This window comes from Mytilus californianus, unplaced genomic scaffold (assembly GCF_021869535.1).
Source record: "Mytilus californianus isolate M0D057914Y unplaced genomic scaffold, xbMytCali1.0.p SCAF_10, whole genome shotgun sequence".
In the NCBI taxonomy this organism is placed as follows: Eukaryota; Metazoa; Mollusca; class Bivalvia; order Mytilida; family Mytilidae; genus Mytilus; species Mytilus californianus.
Window position 1 is genome coordinate 7,555,683 of NW_026262582.1, and position 21,059 is coordinate 7,576,741.

Genomic DNA, 21,059 nt, shown 5'->3' on the forward strand with positions numbered 1-21,059 from the left:
TTCGTAAAATTTGATCCAACAGCTATTTCTAAAAATATCAACAAAGGTGACTATTATTTTGTTATTTATACACAAAGACAGCTATGCTAATTTAATCAATCTGAAGTCATTGTTTTTTTACTTCTTTTTAGGATGCCAAAGATGAACGAATGCAGTAAATTTACAAAAGGAGTAAAATTTTCCTAGTAAAGGAAACCTTCTGCTGGTCGTAATATTATGAATGAGCTTCATGCATCTGTTGTCGCTTCAGACTACGCTTCTCATTCAAAACATGAACCTTATTCATTTTTAAATTAAAATCGTATTGAGTAGATTTCAATGGTGACTGCAAAAGATATATATATATATATATATATATATTTGATAATAAAAGATTTTATTTACACCAAGGATTTGTATCTATACACATAAACAATCTTACTTTTAAACTGCCATCTCTTTACCCCGGAATAAAAAGACAAAAACCACTACAAATGATTAAAGTTAACGACAAAAACCACTACAAATGATTAAAGTTAACGACAAAAAACACTACAAATGATTAAAGTTAACGACAAAAAACACTACAAATGATTAAAGTTAACGACAAAAAACACTACAAATGATTAAAGTTAACGACAAAAACCACTACAAATGATTAAAGTTAACGACAAAAACCACTACAAATGATTAAAGTTAACGAAAAAAAACACTACAAATGATTAAAGTTAACGACAAAAACCACTACAAATGATTAAAGTTAACGACAAAAAACACTACAAATGATTAAAGTTAACGACAAAAACCACTACAAATGATTAAAGTTAACGACAAAAAACACTACAAATGATGACAAAAAACACTACAAATGATTAAAGTTAACGACAAAAAAACACTACAAATGATTGTCTCGTGGAAATAAGGTTATAAAATACTTTTTAAATAGTGTCTTCCATGTTGCTTTGATGTATGACATATATATTATATGTCTCTGGTTATACGTCGTACTGGATTAGATCAGTAATACGCTGTACCACACGAGATTAGTTATACGTCGTTCTGGATTAGATCAGTAATACGCTGTACCACACGAGATTAGTTATACGTCGTTCTGGATTAGATCAGTAATACGCTGTACCACACGAGATTAGTTATACGTCGTACTGGATTAGATCAGTAATACGCTGTACCACACGAGATTAGTTATACGTCGTACTGGATGAGATCAGTAAGTATAGATTATTACATGGCATTTTTCATATCAGACCCTTTATCGGCCCTAGGTCATGATATCAGCCCAAGAGCCTATCTTTTTATCATATACTCCAACAGAAGAAATACAGACAAGAACTATTAATTAAAATTTTGTCTTTCCATGAATTTTTAGATAATAATTTACAGACAACCAAATACAAATTTCTTAACTTAAATTGTTTTTATTGATATTACAAGCATTTTATTTATCTTGTCACAACAATTATCATGTTCTTAGTTTGAAATTTGCTCCTCAGCCATTTTGTGAAAAGTCTTAAATCACTTGCGGTTTTCCGCACTGTGTTGTCGTTTTCGAACAAATTTCCAGAAATGCACGACGTTGTATGTGATAAACGTGCACAAGGATAATAGTTACGCTGAACGGTGCCCACTGGTCACCTGAACAGAAACGGTTAAAATTGAGTCTATACGCGACAAAAAATAGTACATGATTTCCGGTTTAAAGTGAAAGTACGTTACTAAGGGGATACTCAGTGCAGCATACTCAGTTTATAATTGCTGTTATACAATACGGATATGAGCTTAATGCAAAGTTCTGGAATCACCATATTTCAAAGGATACTGTTGAGAGAGGTACAAAAAGTAAAAAATAATACACAAATAATCAATAATCATAATGATTCACTCAAAACAAACAATTGAAAATGCATAGAAGATTCATCTGTAACTCTATTAACGAGTGATATGGCTTATTTTTCAGAAAAAAAAAATAACCTAATGGCCTATATTGCACTCTCATGAAATATAACTAAAAAGATGGTATGCCTCGAACTCGGGTACCTTTAAACTGCCATTGGTTACCTCTGGTCACCCTATACAGAAAATAATAGTGCATACAGTTACACTGGTCATTTGATACAAAATGCATAGTAACTTTATTAACCTTACTTCCTTTGCAGATAAATTTACAGTGGTTCTTCTAATTAATTGACACAGATATAGATATTGAATGGCCCTTAAACAGATATTGAATTTCTATACATCTTGTCACCTTTTACATAATTAATTGTGGTGACCTCTGGTCACCCAACACATGTATTGAATTGCAATAAACATTATAAGATATTGAATTTGGTTACCTCTTGTCAACCCGGCAAGCCTTCACAGATATTGAATTTTGTTGCACCTTGTCACCTTTTACATAATTAATTGTGGTGACCTCTGGTCACCCTACACATATATTCTATTTTTTATCTTTAGACACTGTGCATAACTATTGAATTTATTTAACTTTAATAACCCTACTTAGATGTTTAATTTGGTAATATATGGACACCCTACCAAGATGTTGTATATGGTTAACCCTAATCACTCTACAATGATGTTGAATATGGTTACCTCTGGGCACCCTACAAAGATATTGAATATGGTGACCTCTGGTCACCCTACCAAAATTTTGAATATGGTTCTTTCTGGTCACCCTACACATATATTGAATAAAATTACCTCTAGTCATCTTACAAAGATATTGCATATGGTTACCTCTGGTCACCCTTCACATATACTGAATATGGAAACCTCTGGTCACCCAACACAGATGTTTGAATTAGTTATAAACTTGCCATCCTACACAGATAATGATCACGGTTATATCTGGACATCTTTCAAATACTTTTAATTGAGTTATGTTCGGTTTCAAAACCTATATACTGGCTTTAACTACCTCTTGTTACCCTAAATATGTCTTGATTTTGGTAATCTCTGGTCACCCTACTAAGACAAATACAATCAAAACCAAGGAGTAAACAGATATACCAAAAGAAATTTACAACAACATTAAAAAAGTAAGGAACAACAGGAATCTTCTTAATCATGTCTTGAACGCTCCCATCGTGTGAGTTCTTTCTTAAGTCCGGTAATAATGAAAATGTACTGATGACTGTGCAAGAGTTTTAATATGATTAATCATACATAAATTACTAAAATATTGAATTTGGTGACCTCTGGTCACCCTATACATATATGAACTTTAAATACCTCAAGTTACCCTACACAAATACTGAATTGGGTTACCTCTGGTCACCCTTCACATATTTTGAATGTGGTTACCTCTTATCTTACACAGATAGAAAACTTGATTACCTCTAGTCACCGTGCATAAATATTTAATTTGGTTACCTATAGTTAGCCTACTTAAATATTTAATTTTGTAAACTTCGGTCATAAATTGAACGTGGTAACCTCTGATCAACGTACACAAATATTGAAAAAGGTAACCTCTGGTAAACAATTACAGATATTGAAAATGGTTACCTCTGGTCAACCTACAATAAATTGGCTTATATTACCTATGGTTACAATTCATAAATAATGTATTTGGTTAGCATCTGTTATCCCGGTTCACACTTTTGCGCTACTTTTATAATTAATATAGCAACTTCTGGTCGCTGTACACATACATTGAATTATGTTGCCAGACCTCTGGTCACCCTCCAAAGATATTGAATATGGTAACCTCTGGTCACCCTACACAGATATTGAATAAGGTTACCTCTGGTCACCCAACCAAAACTTTGAATATGGTTACCTCTGGTCACCCTACACATATATTGAATAAGGTTACCTTTGGTCACCCAACCAAAACTTTGAATATGGTTACCTCTGGTCACCCTACACAGATATTGAATAAGGTTAACTCTGGTCATTTTACAAAGATATTGCATATGGTTATCTTTGGTCACCTAAAAAGATATTATATGTGGTAACCTCTGGTCTCCCTACACATATATTGACTATGGTTACCTCTGGTCACCCTACACATATTTTGAACATGGTAACCTCTGGTCACCTTACCAAAACTTTGAATATGGTTACCTCTGGTCACCTAACAAAGATATTGGATATGGTTTTTTTTGTCATCTAAAAAGATATTGATTGTGGTTACTTCTGGTCACCCTACAAATATATTGAGTATGGTTAGCTCTTGTTACTCTACACAGATATTGAAAATGGTAACCTCTGGTCAACCTACAATAAATTGGCTTATGTTACCTATGGTTACAATTGATAAATAATGTATTTGGTTAGCATCGGTTATCCCGGTTCACACTTTTTACGCTACTTTTATTATTAATATAGCAACTTCTGGTCGATGTACACATATATGAAATTATGTTGCCATTGTCAACAAAAATATATAGCAATTGCCTTTTCTTAATGTAGTTACCTCGGGTCACCATACACATATATAAAATTATTTATCTTTAGACACCATGCATAAATATTGAATGTAGGTACTTTTATTAAACCTACTAAGATGTTTATTTTGGTAATCTCTGGTCACACTACTAAGATGTTGAATGTGGTTACCTCTGGTCACCCTCCAAAATATTGAATATGGTTACCTCTGGTCACCCTACAAAGATATTGAATATAGTAACCTCTGGTCAACCAACCAAAATTTTGAATATGGTTACCTCTGGTCACCCTACTAAAATTTTGAATATGGTTACCTCTGGTCACCTTACAAAGATATTGCATATGGTTATCTTTGGTCATATAAAAAGAGTTTGAATGTGGTTACCTCTGGTCACCCTACACATATATTAAGTATGGTTACCTCTGGTCAATCTACGCATAATTTGAACATGGTCACCTCTGGTCACCCACACAGATATTGGCTATGGTTACCTTTGGTCAATCTACAAAAATTTGGCTTATGTTACCTATGGTTACAATTCATAAATAATGAATTTGGTTAGCAATGGTTATCTCGGTGCACACTTTTTGCGCTACTTTTATAATTAATATAGCCACTTCTGGTCGATGTACACATATATTAAATTATGTAGCCGTTGTCAACAAATATATATAGCAATTGTTTTTTTTTTAATGTGGTTACCTCGGGTCACCATACACAGATATACATTTATTTATCTTTAGACACCATGCATAAATATTGAATTTAGGTACCTTTATTAACCCTACTTAGATGTTTAATTTGGTAATCTCTGGTCACACTACAAAGATGTTAAATGTGATTACCTCTGGTCACCGTACAAAAATATTGAATATGGTTACTTCTGGTCAACTTACAAAGATATTAAATAGGGTGACCTCTGGTCACCCTACCAAAATTGTGAATATGGTTACCTCTGGTCACCCTACACAGATATTGAATAAGGTTACCTCTGGACACCTTACACAGATATTGACTAAGGTAACCTCTGGTCACCTTACAAAGATATTGCATATGGTTACCTCTGATCACCCACACAGATATTGGCTATGGTTACCTCTGGTCATCCTACACAGATATTGAAAATGGTTACTTTTGGTCACCCTACAATAAATTGGCTTATGTTAACTATGGTGACAGTTCATAAGATGAATATCGTTGGGCAAATTTAAAAGATATTGAATGTGGTTAACCCTTTCATATTATTGAATGAGATTACCTCCGGTCATCGTATACATATATTTACTTAAATTACCTCTGGTCACCCTTTACAGATTTGGAATGTGGTTACCTTTGGTCACCATACACAGGTATTAACTTTAGGTTCTGGTCACAATTCATAATTAATGAATCTTTATTGGCATCGATTATCTCGTTTCACACTATCCAGATGTTAAATTTGGTTAACACTTCCCGCAACATTTATATTGAATATGAATATTGCTCATCATAAACAGATAATGATTATGGATATCTCTGGATACCCATCCTATAATTTATTTACTTTTGGTAATCTGACGCAAATAATGTCTTAGGCAACCTCTTATTACCCTGAACTGCAATTCATTTTGGTTAAATCTGTTCATCCTATATATAATTATATGACTTTTAAGGGGTCTCATGGTTTCTCCGGTTATATACAATTAATAAAAAAAAGATTTTGTTGACATTTTAAAAATAAATATGATATATTTCACATTCTCATTACAGGGTTTTTTGTTCGTGAATTAAATAGAGGAAATATGACAGGTGTAACAGGCGATTTTGAAGGTAATGGTTACAGTTTCAAACATAATTATTTCATTAATCATAGTAGAGGTCATATTAAGACCAATATTCAATTCCTAAAATCAGAATTCGAAACGTAGGGTTGATAGTACAAATCAAATACTTCAAAAACTAGAAAAACTGCACAAATTCCAAAATTATAGTTAAGGAATGTCAAATTATGATACATTATCGCGGTGTATATTTGAAACATCGTTATTTATTCCGCCATTTCCATATCTTACAGGTTTGGAAAACTTTAATTTGGAAGACCTCCATGAATTGCGACATGAAAAAAAGGAAGAAGTTAAAAAACAGATTGAAGCCATATATATTGAGGCAACCTCTTTGGAGAAAAAAGCCAGAGAATTGGGTATGAATTGTGTTTTCTCATTTATGCCCAAACCGCCACAAATGTCGTGATATTTTTCATACAGTATTGTATAGATTACGCTGTTTAGATCATACAATTGAGAAATAATTCATTTAGGCTTGAATTTATACTGATTTTACCACGGATTGACCTTTTATGCTAAATATTTTACAACGACCGATGGCATGGATAATATGCTCTTCATTTTTTAAAACTTCATTCAGCTACGATCAATTATCCTTGGCCAATTTGTAATGGCTCAGCGACTGCGTATATATTTTTTTTAAAAGTGTTTCAAAATTAGTATCTTATTCCAACAAATCGAAAATTGTTACTGTTTTTGTTTTTTTGTGTACATATGCAAATTGAAAAAATATGATTTATTCTAGGAAATTACACGCACAAATATTATATTTCCCTACCATTTTAGCATGTGATACACATTCAAAACAGTATATTCTTCGCCACGCACAAACCTTAACAGAAAAAGCAAATGAGATGAAAGAAAAGATATGCTTAGCATCAGGTGATTTATTTCTTTATCTGTATTATATTATAGATATACATTTATAACACAGTAGTGTTATTTTTATGTTAATACTGTAGACTTTTGTAGTTGAATATATCTGTTGGCACGCAAATTGGAAACTGAAAAACAGAAAATTCAAAAGGCACTTAATCAAATCCACTTGTCATAAACAAATTGACAAAGCCACGACAATAAACACAAAATCGGGAACAAGACAAACATCATTCCACGGAATTGGTTTGCGGTTTATTCCTTACTTTATCATTTGTTTATTATCTCAAAACTAGTGTACATAACACACTTTGGCAGTTCACTTAATACTGATCAGTGTTTTATTTCAATTTTCTTATGATGCCCTTTATTAGTAAAAAGAAAGGATTCATATCAAATTTTTACCTCCCCACACACACATACCAGCACACCCACATACACACCAACACACCAACACACATACACACACCAACACACATACACACCTACACACACATTTTCTAAAACAAAATGTCAATACCAATTACATGCATCTAGTTGCTGCCATCATTCAAATTTTAGAATGTTTTTGGTTCTGTATCTTCATTTTATTTGTTTAATTCAAAACAAAATAATTTACACAAAACCAGTCAACCACCAGCATATTATCATTGCTTTCAATAATCATGAATAACAAAGTCAAATATTGTTTTTGAATAAATTTATGAATAGCCAAAAATGTCAGACTTTTGTGATACAAATATTTCAGAGCAGAAGGTCTGAAAAAGTTAATTTATAATCCTAAAGAGGTGAATGTCAACAACCTCACAAAGAAATGAAAGAATCATAATTCATATTTTATTGTAAAATTCAGAGTTTACCCAGAATCATATCACTCTTAACAAATCTGTCAAATGATCCCTGAATAAACAAGTAATATTTTCAATGATACGTTTTTATTACAATTGAATACACATAAGTATGTATAAACAATGTCATTTAGCTGTAAATTTGAAGTGAAGAAATGTTAACCTTATATTCTAATATTAAGGGAAATCATTCCAAACACCTGATGAACTACAAATTGCTATAAAGCAATCCATAGCTTCAAACGAGGAACAAACATTAATAGTTGAGAGACTTAAGAGGAACTGTTCATCCCATGGCTTAGAATACAGAGGTCAAACACCAGGGAATGGGAATTGTTTTTTTGAAGCAATCACATGCCAGCTAGATAGAATTGGCGCAGACGTTATTGCTCCCGAACAATTAAGAACAAATGTTGTAAACTACATATCAACACATCCTAGTTTTGAGGTAAACTAATTTACTTGTTAAATACATTCACTAATTATCAAACTCCTCCATGGACAGAAACATAAAGAATTAGTTGGACATGTTTTCAGGGGACAAATCAAAACCGTTGGCAACGTTAGTGGCGCATCAGCACAACTTAAATATATGATTTAAATCAGTTAAGAAGCTATTAACACACAAATACCATCAAAAATACTTCCGACAGAATATTAATTTGGAATTGACGTAACTGCCCGTAATACCTGTGATTAATGCAATTTAATATTTAAAGATTTACAAACTGATAAAAGAATAAGCATCAGTTAAGACTTTCATATCAACCAGAATGCTTTTTTCTGCAGATGTTTAAATAAATCATTTACAGTTAATATAGTACAATGCTAAATAATAGGTATTGACAAAAAACAATAAAATAAATAAAAAATGTATGTTATGATCATGATGATTTTTGATAAAATGTAGTAATAAAAGTATTTGTTTTGTATTAATCAATTTCAATGTACAGTAGTTAATAAAGACTTATGTAAGTAGCTTTCTTTCAATCAATAGGGCAGTCAAGGCATTGTGTTATTAGAAAACTTCGTTGAAGACAATTTTCCGGACTACTGTGACAGGATGTTACAGAATGGAGAGTACGCAGACCATGTTGTGGTCATTGGAATGTCCAGAATGCTACAGAGAGACATAGTTATTGTCACCAGAGCTCCCAGTACCAATAATGAGGATAGTGTCCTTTGGGTAACTGGTTGTGATGGTTTTTCCGGTAATCCTATTCTTCTTGGGCACATTTTCGAAAACCACTACCAGTCACTCCAGCCAAAAGGTAACTGATAATAGAAATTATATAATTTATGATTATCTCTCATAAAGAGATACCTTTACAGTTATAGTTTAAAGTAACGCATATGTAAATCTATGTTAAAAAAATAATGTCTACGGTTGATAGTTGGGAAATATCTTATAACACGAGATATAGTTGTGGAATCTGTTAATCTAATGATTCCAATAAAATTTGATAATTTGTTTAGATTATTTACAAAAAGTCATGCTCTTCTTGTCTGACTTCATCGGGCATGATCACCTATTCCAATGACGTCATTATATAAAATTCAGAGGAAAGCAAAATATTTGTCGTCATTATTATATTTCGACTAAGGAAGGACTTCGATCAAATGACCCACGTTTGGTAAAATGTTGATCAATATTGTGCTGAAAAAGGGATAAATACCATAGAATCAGTAAAATGTCCATATTTATATATTTAATATTTTATCAAATTGTTTTTAGCAAAACGAAATGAAATAAGTTTACTTTAACTTTGTTCTTCATTAGGCATTTTCACATTTTCGATAGGAGCGACCCTAATGAGTCTTACGTAGACGGAACACATTTTTAAGCCTTATATCTTTGAATTAGGTAGATCATCACTATATATCTGTATATCGCTATCTTGAATTGTAAAATAGCAGCACACAAGCGACAAAGTTCTTTATTTAAAACTGCAAATTTTGAGACATAAATGCTTTTCATTTTTAAAACTCTTGTTTGATAAATGTAAATAAGTGCATTATATCATTGAAAAAATAAGTGTTATTGTAAAAACCGGCTATCAGTCTTTGTTTGATTCAATTTGTCAACTGAGCTAATTAACGGAAGATAACTTATTTGGTGAATTTTCTTTAAAGGAATGATAATGAAATTTCCATTTTTCGCAAGAAAACGAGATTTATTTTCACCCTTTTTCTTTTGATTTTCTACTAAATTGTGGCTATGTATAAGAAAATTATGTCTGAGAAAAAAATTCAGTAATGATCTACCTTAAATCGTTTTACGTTTTTTCACTGTAGACTGTTTTTGAAAAAGAAAAATATTAAAGGAAGTATTGTAAATGTGATATTTATATAAGTTTACTTTACATAATTTGATTGCATAATTACTGCATTGATATCAATCAGCATTAGAGGCAAAGTTTTTCTAATTGGCAAATACATTCAGATGCAAAAAAGCTTTATTTTAACAGATAAACTAGTATTAATTATAAATTATTACGTTTTTTTGTTAATTGTAACGTTTATACAACAAATTTTAGGTGACAGTGGCAAACTTGATCACCACACGAATGATAAGCATGCAACAAATGATGATAACCTTTTTATTCCTGTTGATGTGTGCAACGAAGAACTCAGCAACTATAACATGACACATGATGTTGAAGGTACAATATTGTTCCTTCGGAAATGTTCACTAGCCATACTTATCATCAGTGATTTTAAAATGATTTGAATAACTTATAATTAGCGGGAATTTCTCGCTACATTGAAGACCTGTTGGTGACCTTCTGCTGTTGTATTTTTCTACGGTCGGGTTGTTGTCTCTTTGACACATTCCCCATTTTTATTCTCAATTTTATTATAAAAAGTAAAAGTCATTTTATCATCCACTTTTATACATAACCTACCATTAGTATACATAGACGTCAATATTCTATAAAAAATAATTAGTTGTATTATAAAGTTGCAGTTTATAGATACTACCAATGAGCATGACTTTATCGAAGGCTTTTCGAAAGTCAACAATGCATTTAAAACACATTTTATTTCCATTTCTCCGTACTTCCAACGACAAAATTATTATACTTAAATTTGACTTTACATGCGAAATTTAAAGTGGTTTATCTAACGTCATTTTGTCGCAATAGTTGTATCATGTGTCCTCCTTTTTTATTATTAACTGTAACGTCTATGTTATACTGCAAATGCGTTTTATTATTGTATTAATACTGTGTCGCGAAGTATACTTATGTTTATAATTGTATTTTTTGTAACTCGTTAATTGTTTTGTCAGAGTTAAGCCATTTTCCATTATTTGCTTTTATAGTGCGTCTTTTCTTTTAATGTTTTACTGCTGTTTTACGTGTAATGTGCAGGTTTGCGCCTGTTGAAACGTTCAAATATATTATATGCAACTATTTTTTTGTGTTATTAAAATTTGCTGTTACAAAATATTAGAAATTATTATAAATTAAGGAATGTATCTCCCTCATGCAAAGCTCTGATTTCTTTCACGGATTTGGCTATACTTTTTGGACCTTTTGGATTATAGCTCTTCATCTTTTATATAAGCTTTGGATTTCAAATAATTTGGCAACGAGCATCACTGAAGAGACATGTATTGTCGAAATGCGCATCTGGTGCAAGAAAATTGGTACCGTTAATTTTATTGTGCAGAGGTCGTATGTTGGTATTTTTCATCGATGTCATCATTTGTTTTTAAATTTATAACAAGTAAACTAGTGTTACTACATAGCAATACATATGCTTTTCTTACCCTAGATATGCCATTCGTAGAGTTTGTGAGATCCACCTTCATCAAAAAACGGAAAAATGGTACTGATTGCATTGTTAGACGTTTAAGGTATGGGAAATGTTATTTTAATCGAAAATATATAGTTTTGAAATCAACTAATTTCTATATGCTACCTTCTTCCTATGACCTAATGGTTTCAATAGAATTAAAAGAAAATAAATATCTATCACAGCAAAACATATACCTTCAGATTATTGAAAAATAACTCTGTTTGTTATTCAGAATAATTTTACTGAACTTCAAATAGTCTTACAAAATATAAAAATCACTGTATTAACAAAGGGATCATTTTTAAGAACTCTATTTTTTGGGGGACAATTTAAGTCTATTATACTATGGTGTAACTCTTTCCAATGTTTCTGAATATATGGATGAATTTTTGGTCACACTATTACACTGAAACATATTGTTGTGTTTTATCAGCTAGCATTTGTGACTTTGGCTTCAATTTTTGCTTATCATTCAACAGAAATGAAGTGGACAACGAAGACGTCATAACCAAGCATTTAATGGATATAACAATCACAGGGTATTTTATTCACAGGAAAGCAAATAAAACCACATTGCAATACAGGTGTGAAAGGTAACTTTAATCATCTAAGTCGATAATCTATAAAGGAATTTTATCTTGAAATAAATCCACTCTTGTTTTTCTCCAAATAAACAATAAATAGAAAAAGAGAACAACTTTAGTAACAATCGTAAACATTCTTAAAGAATCTATTTACATATCTTGCATATCAAATTTGCAAGACAATGCTGAGTTAAAAGATACATTTGTGACTGAAAATAATATTGGTATAGTTTTGAAAGAGATGAGTTGTATAATCTTGACTTCTAGTTGTATGTTATTCTCTTGCTTTTTTTCAATAATATACGTTTTGTGTTATAGTTTATACAGTAATTATAGTATGGCCTTTAATAACAGATAGTTCCGAAAGCTTTTAAACGTATTGAACTATGAATTTTCTGAAATATTGCACAACATTTTTCTCTTTGGTTATCTATAAAGTTAAGATGCATATTTGTTTAAATTTTATCATGTTTATTTTAGATGTAATAAACCAAGAGGAAAAAAAAAAACAGGTCCTTTGAATACCAGGGCAAATAATTGTCAGGCATATGTGTCATTCCAGTATGTTATGTTAATGTAATATTCATTTATCTCTTTTACTTTTCTTTTATGATGCAAAACTATAAATTAATTTATAACTTTTAAGCGTTTGAACATCATTATTTATTGATCCTAACATCCTTGTTGTAGTTAAGCAACCTTTTGTCCGTGTCTTGAGAGTGGGAATTAAATGCATTTATCATATTACTAAACCAAACACATTTAAACAGGTATTCACCGGGCATACACCATTCATGAGTTTCTGGCTAGTTTACCTGACATTTCATGTGATGAGCGGGTCAATACACCCTGTCATGGTTGAAATTATTATATAGCGAATCCCTGTATCAAATTATATAGAATTTGGTATATATCATTTTGATGATAAGTTATCAATTTACAAGGAGAACACAACAACCATAGCAGTTATTCGAAGTAGCCTTACACATATTTTTAGTAAAAATAATCCTTTTCTTCAAGTCCGATAGATCTTAAATATTGCTTACAAGCTGTTGTAATAAATATAATAATGATACGTTTGACAAAACAGTACTAACCAGTGACGTTGTACATGTAAAAAAAAAATCATTAAAGGGCATGTTAATATCTTCTTACACAGATTTTTGACCCATTTGAGTAAAAAAGCAGTAATAATTCGGCAACAACTAAAACACAATGGACACAGTTTACAGATAAAAGAGGAAAAACACCAATCACGCCCAGATCACAGCTTACTGCTTTATATAGATGCTTTACTTGATCAGGTATTCATGTCGTCGGTATTATATATAATTTATTGCTCATAACGAATTGACTTATTTTTCAATTATAAGTTGCTGGCACTCTTATAAACACAATGATAATAAAAATTGTGTATGCTGACATTATTGGAGTTTAATATTTTCTCAACCATTCTGTTCTTTTCGATGTCTGTGTTTGTCTTCCGGCGCATTTTTTCATAATTTGCAAAGATTATAATGAATGAATAGGTTGAAATAAATCAAAAATAAAATGATTAGGATAAAATTGGCTTGCCAGAGAGTCATTTAATGCATTTACATAAATATCGGACGCTTGTATGAAATATTTTAATGAAAAAACCAGTTTAAAGCTGAATAGCATTGATGATAAAATATTCTAGAAGACATATATTTTTACAATGACATATATTGATACAACGACATATTTTGTGTTGATTTGAAAAAATCCTTAAGCTCAAAAAGATTTTAACTAAATTTGAAATTAATTGTAATTGACACGAATTTAATTTTATTTCATTATCAAAAGGGGAAAAAACCCATGGAAATATTGTGCAAAGCATGGAAATGGGCTAGAGATCAAGGGCATTTTGATGTGCACGATAGAAGATACTATCTGACACCAGTTGACATTAAGAATATATGTCAACGTTACAAAATGGATAAAAGGTATCAAAACATATTCAAAAGATTTACTTAAAATATGTACTTACTACTTTGTTCTTCTAAAAAATCCAAAGAAACAGGCTCATTGTTGAAGGCCGTATGGTGACCTATATTTGTTAATGTTTGTGTCATTTTTGGTCTTTTGTGGATAGTTGTCTCATTGGTAATCATACCATATCTTCTTTTTTATATTTGTCTCTACGTATCCAGTCATCGAACCACATCTTCTTTTTTATATTTGTCTCTACGTATCCAGTCATCGAAAAATAACACATTATCCGGACTTCAGTTACCTCTGATAACTTGAACCAAATCTTAATATTGACAAAGACTTTGCTACCTCTGATAACACTTAACATATACAGACTTTGGTAACCTCTGGTTAATGAACACATATATGGACCTGGGTCGCCACTTGTACCCTTAAATGTTTGTAGAATTTGATAATCACTTTTCACCATTTTGTTAACTTTGGTCACCTGAAACATATATATAATGATACACAGGTATTGACTAGGGCTACCTTAATCATACTTGTGTTTCCTATGTCTATTTTAGATATGTATATAATCTATATCCCTTTTGAAACCGTACACATATATTGACTTTGGTTACCACTGTTCACCGCAACTTTGGTCACATTTGGACAATTTAAAAAAAAATGATAGCTTTACACAAAGTATATCCTTGGTTCCGTCTTGTTACATCTACATACTTTAGTAAAGTGAAATTTAAAGAGCATTTGGTATTTAGTACCTTACACTGGAAATGACGTTGGTTACCTCCATCACATTTATAGATACAGCGTTTGGTTTGTGGTTCTTTAAACTGATGCACTGTTTGCAAACCCAATGGTTCGTCTGTTAAAATCATTACTTTATTCACCATTTTAATCTTTTTACCAATCTGATTGTAAACATGCACTTTACACAGTAAATTAACTTTGGTGTTTTCTGGTCAAATTATACAGATGTACTGTTGACATTGATTTTGTATATGTCAGTACTGGTATTGATCTATGATATTTCCTCATTTGTTTTAGAATTCACCAGAATGATGCTGTAGCTGTACACGAGCTATGCACACAAATACTGAAGGAAGAGATAATTTTCTACCAAGAATTGAAAGAGTAATTATTCTTATATAATAATGTACTTTTGTAAATTTTAATAACTGATATAAGCATAATGCTGATAAAGAGTAATTCTGAAATTACTGATTGATACCCTGTTTTGTTCTTCAGACATGACTGGATTGCCTTATGTTCAAATAGTTTTTAAAGTACTCGTCTGTCCAATTTCGTATATGATTTTGTCTGTAAAATGTTTCAATGAGAGCTGTACAGATGAGTTTTCTGTAGACTGAACGTATATCTGACTTCTCATAATAGATGATTTGTATTTTTGGTTTTTATCCTTTTGAGTGTTTTTAGTGCTACACTTGTTCACAAGTCATATATTTTGTCAATATATTTTACATTTTTGTCTTTTTCAGTTTTAATAGAGGTTATTTAATATGAGTACAATGTAGCTAGTTTGTCGTCTTCTTTTCCATTAAATGGACATGATTTCAACATAAAATATATAATTCATACTCATACTTTTGGTCATTAAATATGTAACATTTACATTGTAGGGGAGTACAGCCATTAGTAATTATTTACCAGAATGAAGCACAAAGAAAAAGAATGGTGAAACTAGCAGAAAATGTGGTGTTTTTAGATGCTACATATAAAGGTATATACTTGTATATAATCATGGAAATTTCAATTTAAAATATTGATACGTTTAAAAGAATTGAACTGTGTGACAATAAACTTACAACATGTTTTTTGTTTGTTTTAAGGATTAACTGCCTATGGTTATTCATTCTATGCTCTTGTTGCAAGAGATGAACAGCAAGGCCGAGGCACTCCTCTTTCGTACTGTATCTCGTCAGATGATACTGGTGAAGTTGTCAAAATATTTCTGAGATCTCTGAAGACTACGGCTGAAAATCATGGATTTGATTTCCGTCCAAGGTTTGTGGGTATCAAAGTTGACAATATTTCGAATTCAATATCATTGCTTATTAACACTTTTCATTTTCGTCTTATTATTTGTTTACAATTAGTAACATTATTCGGAGTCAACATCAAATCTGATATGGATATAAAAGATAAATAAATACCATTCAATTATATGTTTTAATTAATTTGGCTGTAACAATTACAGGTTAAACTATGACATTATTCACATATTCGTGCAGTGATAGTTATTTGAAATGACAAATAGACAATGCTATGAAAGATTCATCTAAAGAAACATTTTTTCATGCATATCAAAATTAATACAATTAAGGTCCACAATAATTTCAGTTGAATTTTGGCAAAGAATATTAGATAAATAATTTTTGCATAATAATATTTTTCTAATGGACTAATGACACTTACAAAAACATCAATTTCCTTAAAATCTTTTGAGTGTGATCTATAGCAAGGCTTTAAAACCAAAGCATTTAAGATTAAAGCATAGTCAGGTTTATACATAACATAATAATTAAAGCTTTTTTAGGCTTGTTTCCAAACTTTTTAATCACAAATTAAAAATCTAATTGATATAAAAAAAAAAAGAATTTACATAATTATTTACAAATTAACAAATAGTATTATAGAATAAAACCAATATGAGATAAAGATATAGATTGTTGATACTGCAGTGTTACATTTTGTTTACTAGATCTTTTATGGTAGACAGAGATACCAAAGAAATCAGCGCAATTAATGAAGTATTCCCAAACAGCTCTGTTTTACTTTGCTGGTTTCATGTTTTACAGGTATTATATTATTCAATATATGTATCATACATTTTACCTTATTCTTTATGGGAAAAAAATCAGTTATTAAATGAGAGTTATTCTGTGAAGTTTCACTCTTTTGGATCAATAAGTATTAATTGCATTGGATTTAACATTTTATATCTTTTTTTTGTGTTTATAAGCTTGAGGTCAGTTTTGAATTAATAAATAGACTCTTTCGCATTAATACTTTCATAGATCAAATATTATCTTGTTGAAAAATAATTAGTCATGATATATTCAAGACAATGTTTAATTATTATTATCAAGAATCTTTAAGACATGAACTAAATATAAATGATTTGATTTACAGGCTGTGTACAGATTTTTGAATAAAAAAGAATCTGGTGTATCAGGACCCATGCACGCACATACCAGAAAAAAAGGTATTGACTATATTAGAACTATGAAAATATGTACCAAGGTAATCAAACGTGATAGTTAAGACAAATAAAATATAATGAACCTATGATACCACAGTGAAATATAATAATTTTTAAATTGGTCAATAATTTTGAGTTGGTCCTGACAAATTCAAATAATGTATTCGAATATTTAATATGTACTAGGTGAATGTTAATTTACATAGTATAACTTGACCTGCTTCTGATAATAACAGTTTTATATGCAGAGGATGTGAAACATTGTTAAAAAATTAATCACGAGTGTGTTGCCTCACAATGAAACACGATTGGTTATTGCTATGTTTATATTATAAGAAAAATCCCTGTAGAAATGAAACCTCAGTGGGATCTTTTTCTCCTTTTCCAACATTGTAATTGTTTTAATATCAAAATCATATCAACAAGATTTTTCAAATAGAGTCAATTAAAACGCAATAATAATAATAATAAAAAATACAATCAATGAATTTTGGTTGATAAAAGATGAAAAAAAAACCACTGAAACATATAGAAATGAATCTCTATTGAATTAAAGCAGTAAAATAATTTAGAAAGTACAAATAGTTGCTTAATGCGATTTAAAGATCTTACCTATAAATATACAATGCTTATGAGTACACGCGTGTTTAATCTATAAAATCTGATTTTATACTCAAAAGAAATGTGTCAATATAATTTTTCATCAGAAAGAAGACTTTTCTCAAAAAGTTAAAATGTTGCAAGAGAAGATGCCTTCCAAACAAATAGCAGACTACTTGTTAGACAACTGGTGTACTGACAAGTGGGGATGTCGATGGGCCAACTATGGAAGACATTTTTTTCATGAAGATCAAGATACAAATAACTTAGTTGAAAGGTTATTAATACATTTTATTACTATACACCTTATATTTTACAAGATCGAAATTTTAAGCATCATCTAATTATCATCTGTTTGATAATAGTAACTAAGTATATTTTATTTTGGGGATAAATTTTCTGAACTGTCTCTGTTTTTATGACCTGATTTATAAAAAGTATTACACTTTGTCTAAATCCTACTTCTTCATGGGTAACCAAAGACATAGCATGATATAAACTTTACAATTTTTAACTATATGGAGAGGATTTTTGCCGTTCTTTCATGATAGGGTTATGCAAATTTAATACAAATATCATAATTGTCAATGCAAGTCGATAATTACATAAAAGCAGACAAAATGAAAAAATGTAGTCTAGCAAAACCTGATGTGTATGAGGATATTAAAACAAAAAAATATAATGCTACTTATAACATTCAAATGTTAACACATTAATATTTTATGTACTTTCTATTTGTACATTCAAATATAAATCATAAATTCAAAGTCCTTAACATTTTGTCATTTTCAGGTTTTTCCTGGGCATGAAATACCATTTCCTTGGTGGGTATGCCAATAGCAGAGTAGAGGACTTACTACTCCTTCTCCATGGAAATGTAACTATGTTTTATGAGTAAGTAAGTTTAAATTTGTCACAATCCTGTTCTTCTTATCGTTCACTTGAATCGTCTGAAATTAGAAAGATCATTTTAATTTAAGATGCAAATACATTGAATATTAAATACTGTGAATTCAATTTTTTAAGAAATAATTTATTATTAGATCTTTGAATTATGTTTTCATTACCAAAAATAAATTAAAAAAAACATCGTAATTTTAGCTATCTGGATGAACTCGTAAAGATTGGTCGCCTGAAAAATATGGGAGGACAAAGGGGAGACAAAAGTAAATTGACAGCAGAGAATATGCTCAAGGCAGGACTCGACCAAACTGTGCAATGGACTTCATCCACAGAATGCACTGTTCCATCACAGACAGCATTTGGGACGATTTATAATGTGGACATTGTCAATGAAGTGTGCAATTGTCCAGCAGCAACAACAAGAGGTATTTTTTTAGCATCTTAAGTCAGTCCAACAATGTTTAAAAGTACACCATCAAGTATGAATTGTTGAAATCAAGATTATTAATTTCGGGTACCGTATATGGTTCCCGGAAATGCTTATCCTTCTAAAGCACCTAATTTCACTTCAGGTATTCAGTGGAATTCGTGTTGTTTATTATTGTTTTTTACTGTTGTTGTAAATGTCTTATGGTTTTATGAGTCTCCTCGGTTTTGATTGTTTTTGTCTTCCAACAAGGCATTATCAACCGTCATCAGGTTATACAAGTGCAAATAATCATTTTCCTCATCAAATTTTCTAAAACAATGCGATCCAATTTAAGTAAATCTTTACTCAACGTTCATTAGTGGTTTTGTTTAAAGTTTGTACAATTGAAAGTGAACCATAAAGGTACAAGTTATTTATGTTCCATTCTCTACTATTTTTCAGGAATGTGTAAGCATGTTCATTTAGCTGAATTGATTGCTTCTAAAAGGAACATCGACCTTACTGTAGAGCGCAGATCAGAAGCAATGGATGTATTTAATGCAGAACAATATTTTTATGACAGAGATAACAACCAGGTAGAGGTTTTGTCAAGATTGGGAAATGTATCAGTTGTTAATTTGACCTCTTTCAAATGTACATGTTTTGCCAATAGCCATGGTAAACATTGTGTTTGTGTGATGGTAGCAAAACTGGTAGTTCCATCACCTGACATAGAGTCTACCTCAATTGATGAAACAAAACAACAATTAATTGAAGACAAAGAAACAACCGACCAGGCTATTAAAAGAAAAATTGAGGAAATCAATTTATATGTAAACAATAAAAATTTCCAGACAATTGACGTGAAAAAAAAGAAAGCTATTTGTCAAGCACTCACAACGGCATTACATATTTGTAAGACAACCAACTTTTCCAAAACAACAAGAAAGCGAAAGCAGCAACCGCTGTTTCCAAGCAGAAAATCCAAAAGTCCAAACACTGATCATGACTATTCAGTAAGCCGAAAGTGTGTTCTGAAAAAACGGGGGCGTAAAGTTAATGATGATGGAAGTTTCAAATCTACGCACAGAAAGAAAGGATCCATTCGTAAACCATTTCAATGAAAAAAATAATGAAATATTATACTGATTTTGAAAAACTGCCTTTTCTAGATATTCGTTCAAAAATTGTATATGTTACATAGGTGCTTAAATGCTTTAAAAGTAGGACATATACAGTTTGCTCTTGAAATGTTTTGCAAAGATACTGATGTGAACAAATGGATATAATTTAATATAACAAATACCTATTCCTAATGATGATTTTGTCAAGCAGATAACTTGGCTAATTATTACATTGGACTAGGTCTGTTTGTTGTCTCAAGTAGGTTATATTTTTTAAGCAAATGATCAAATATGTTTTAAGTTAAGATAATACGTGTCATGTGTCTAATAAATCATTACCTGGCAGCATTGTCTGTATTGTCTTCCAAAAGGCCTCAAAAACTTTCCCATGCATTGCCTTGTTTACATTAGTTTTATTTAGTTCGGCTATAACATGGCCAACAATTTCTCTGCAAATATAAGTTAAGACAGCAATTTTATTATAATAGGACATTTCTTTACCTACACAATTTT

The 21,059-nt window shown here is 30.8% G+C and overlaps 1 protein-coding gene and 2 long non-coding RNA genes across 3 annotated transcripts; all 3 read left to right on the plus strand.

Moving 5' to 3' along the window:
- The first annotated feature begins 1,595 nt into the window (after window positions 1–1,595).
- On the plus strand, window positions 1,596–6,489 carry LOC127719036 (uncharacterized). The gene is made up of 3 exons (XR_007990125.1): window positions 1,596–1,827; window positions 6,143–6,202; window positions 6,447–6,489. It is a non-coding gene; the product is annotated as an uncharacterized LOC127719036 (long non-coding RNA).
- A 2,608-nt stretch (window positions 6,490–9,097) lies between these two features.
- On the plus strand, window positions 9,098–12,284 carry LOC127717545 (uncharacterized). Its single transcript, XR_007989229.1, has 4 exons — window positions 9,098–9,211; window positions 10,478–10,603; window positions 11,721–11,802; window positions 12,224–12,284. It is a non-coding gene; the product is annotated as an uncharacterized LOC127717545 (long non-coding RNA).
- Window positions 12,285–12,292: 8 nt separating this feature from the next.
- On the plus strand, window positions 12,293–20,891 carry LOC127717544 (uncharacterized). Its single transcript, XM_052223229.1, has 13 exons — window positions 12,293–12,337; window positions 12,809–12,889; window positions 13,488–13,632; window positions 14,156–14,295; window positions 15,335–15,421; window positions 15,928–16,028; window positions 16,138–16,312; window positions 17,010–17,106; window positions 17,441–17,551; window positions 18,218–18,387; window positions 18,903–19,004; window positions 19,212–19,438; window positions 19,885–20,891. Exons 4-13 carry the CDS (start codon window positions 14,168–14,170, stop codon window positions 20,544–20,546), a joined length of 1,860 nt encoding a protein of 619 aa, XP_052079189.1. The 5' UTR covers window positions 12,293–12,337; window positions 12,809–12,889; window positions 13,488–13,632; window positions 14,156–14,167; the 3' UTR covers window positions 20,547–20,891.
- The last annotated feature ends 168 nt before the right edge of the window (window positions 20,892–21,059 follow it).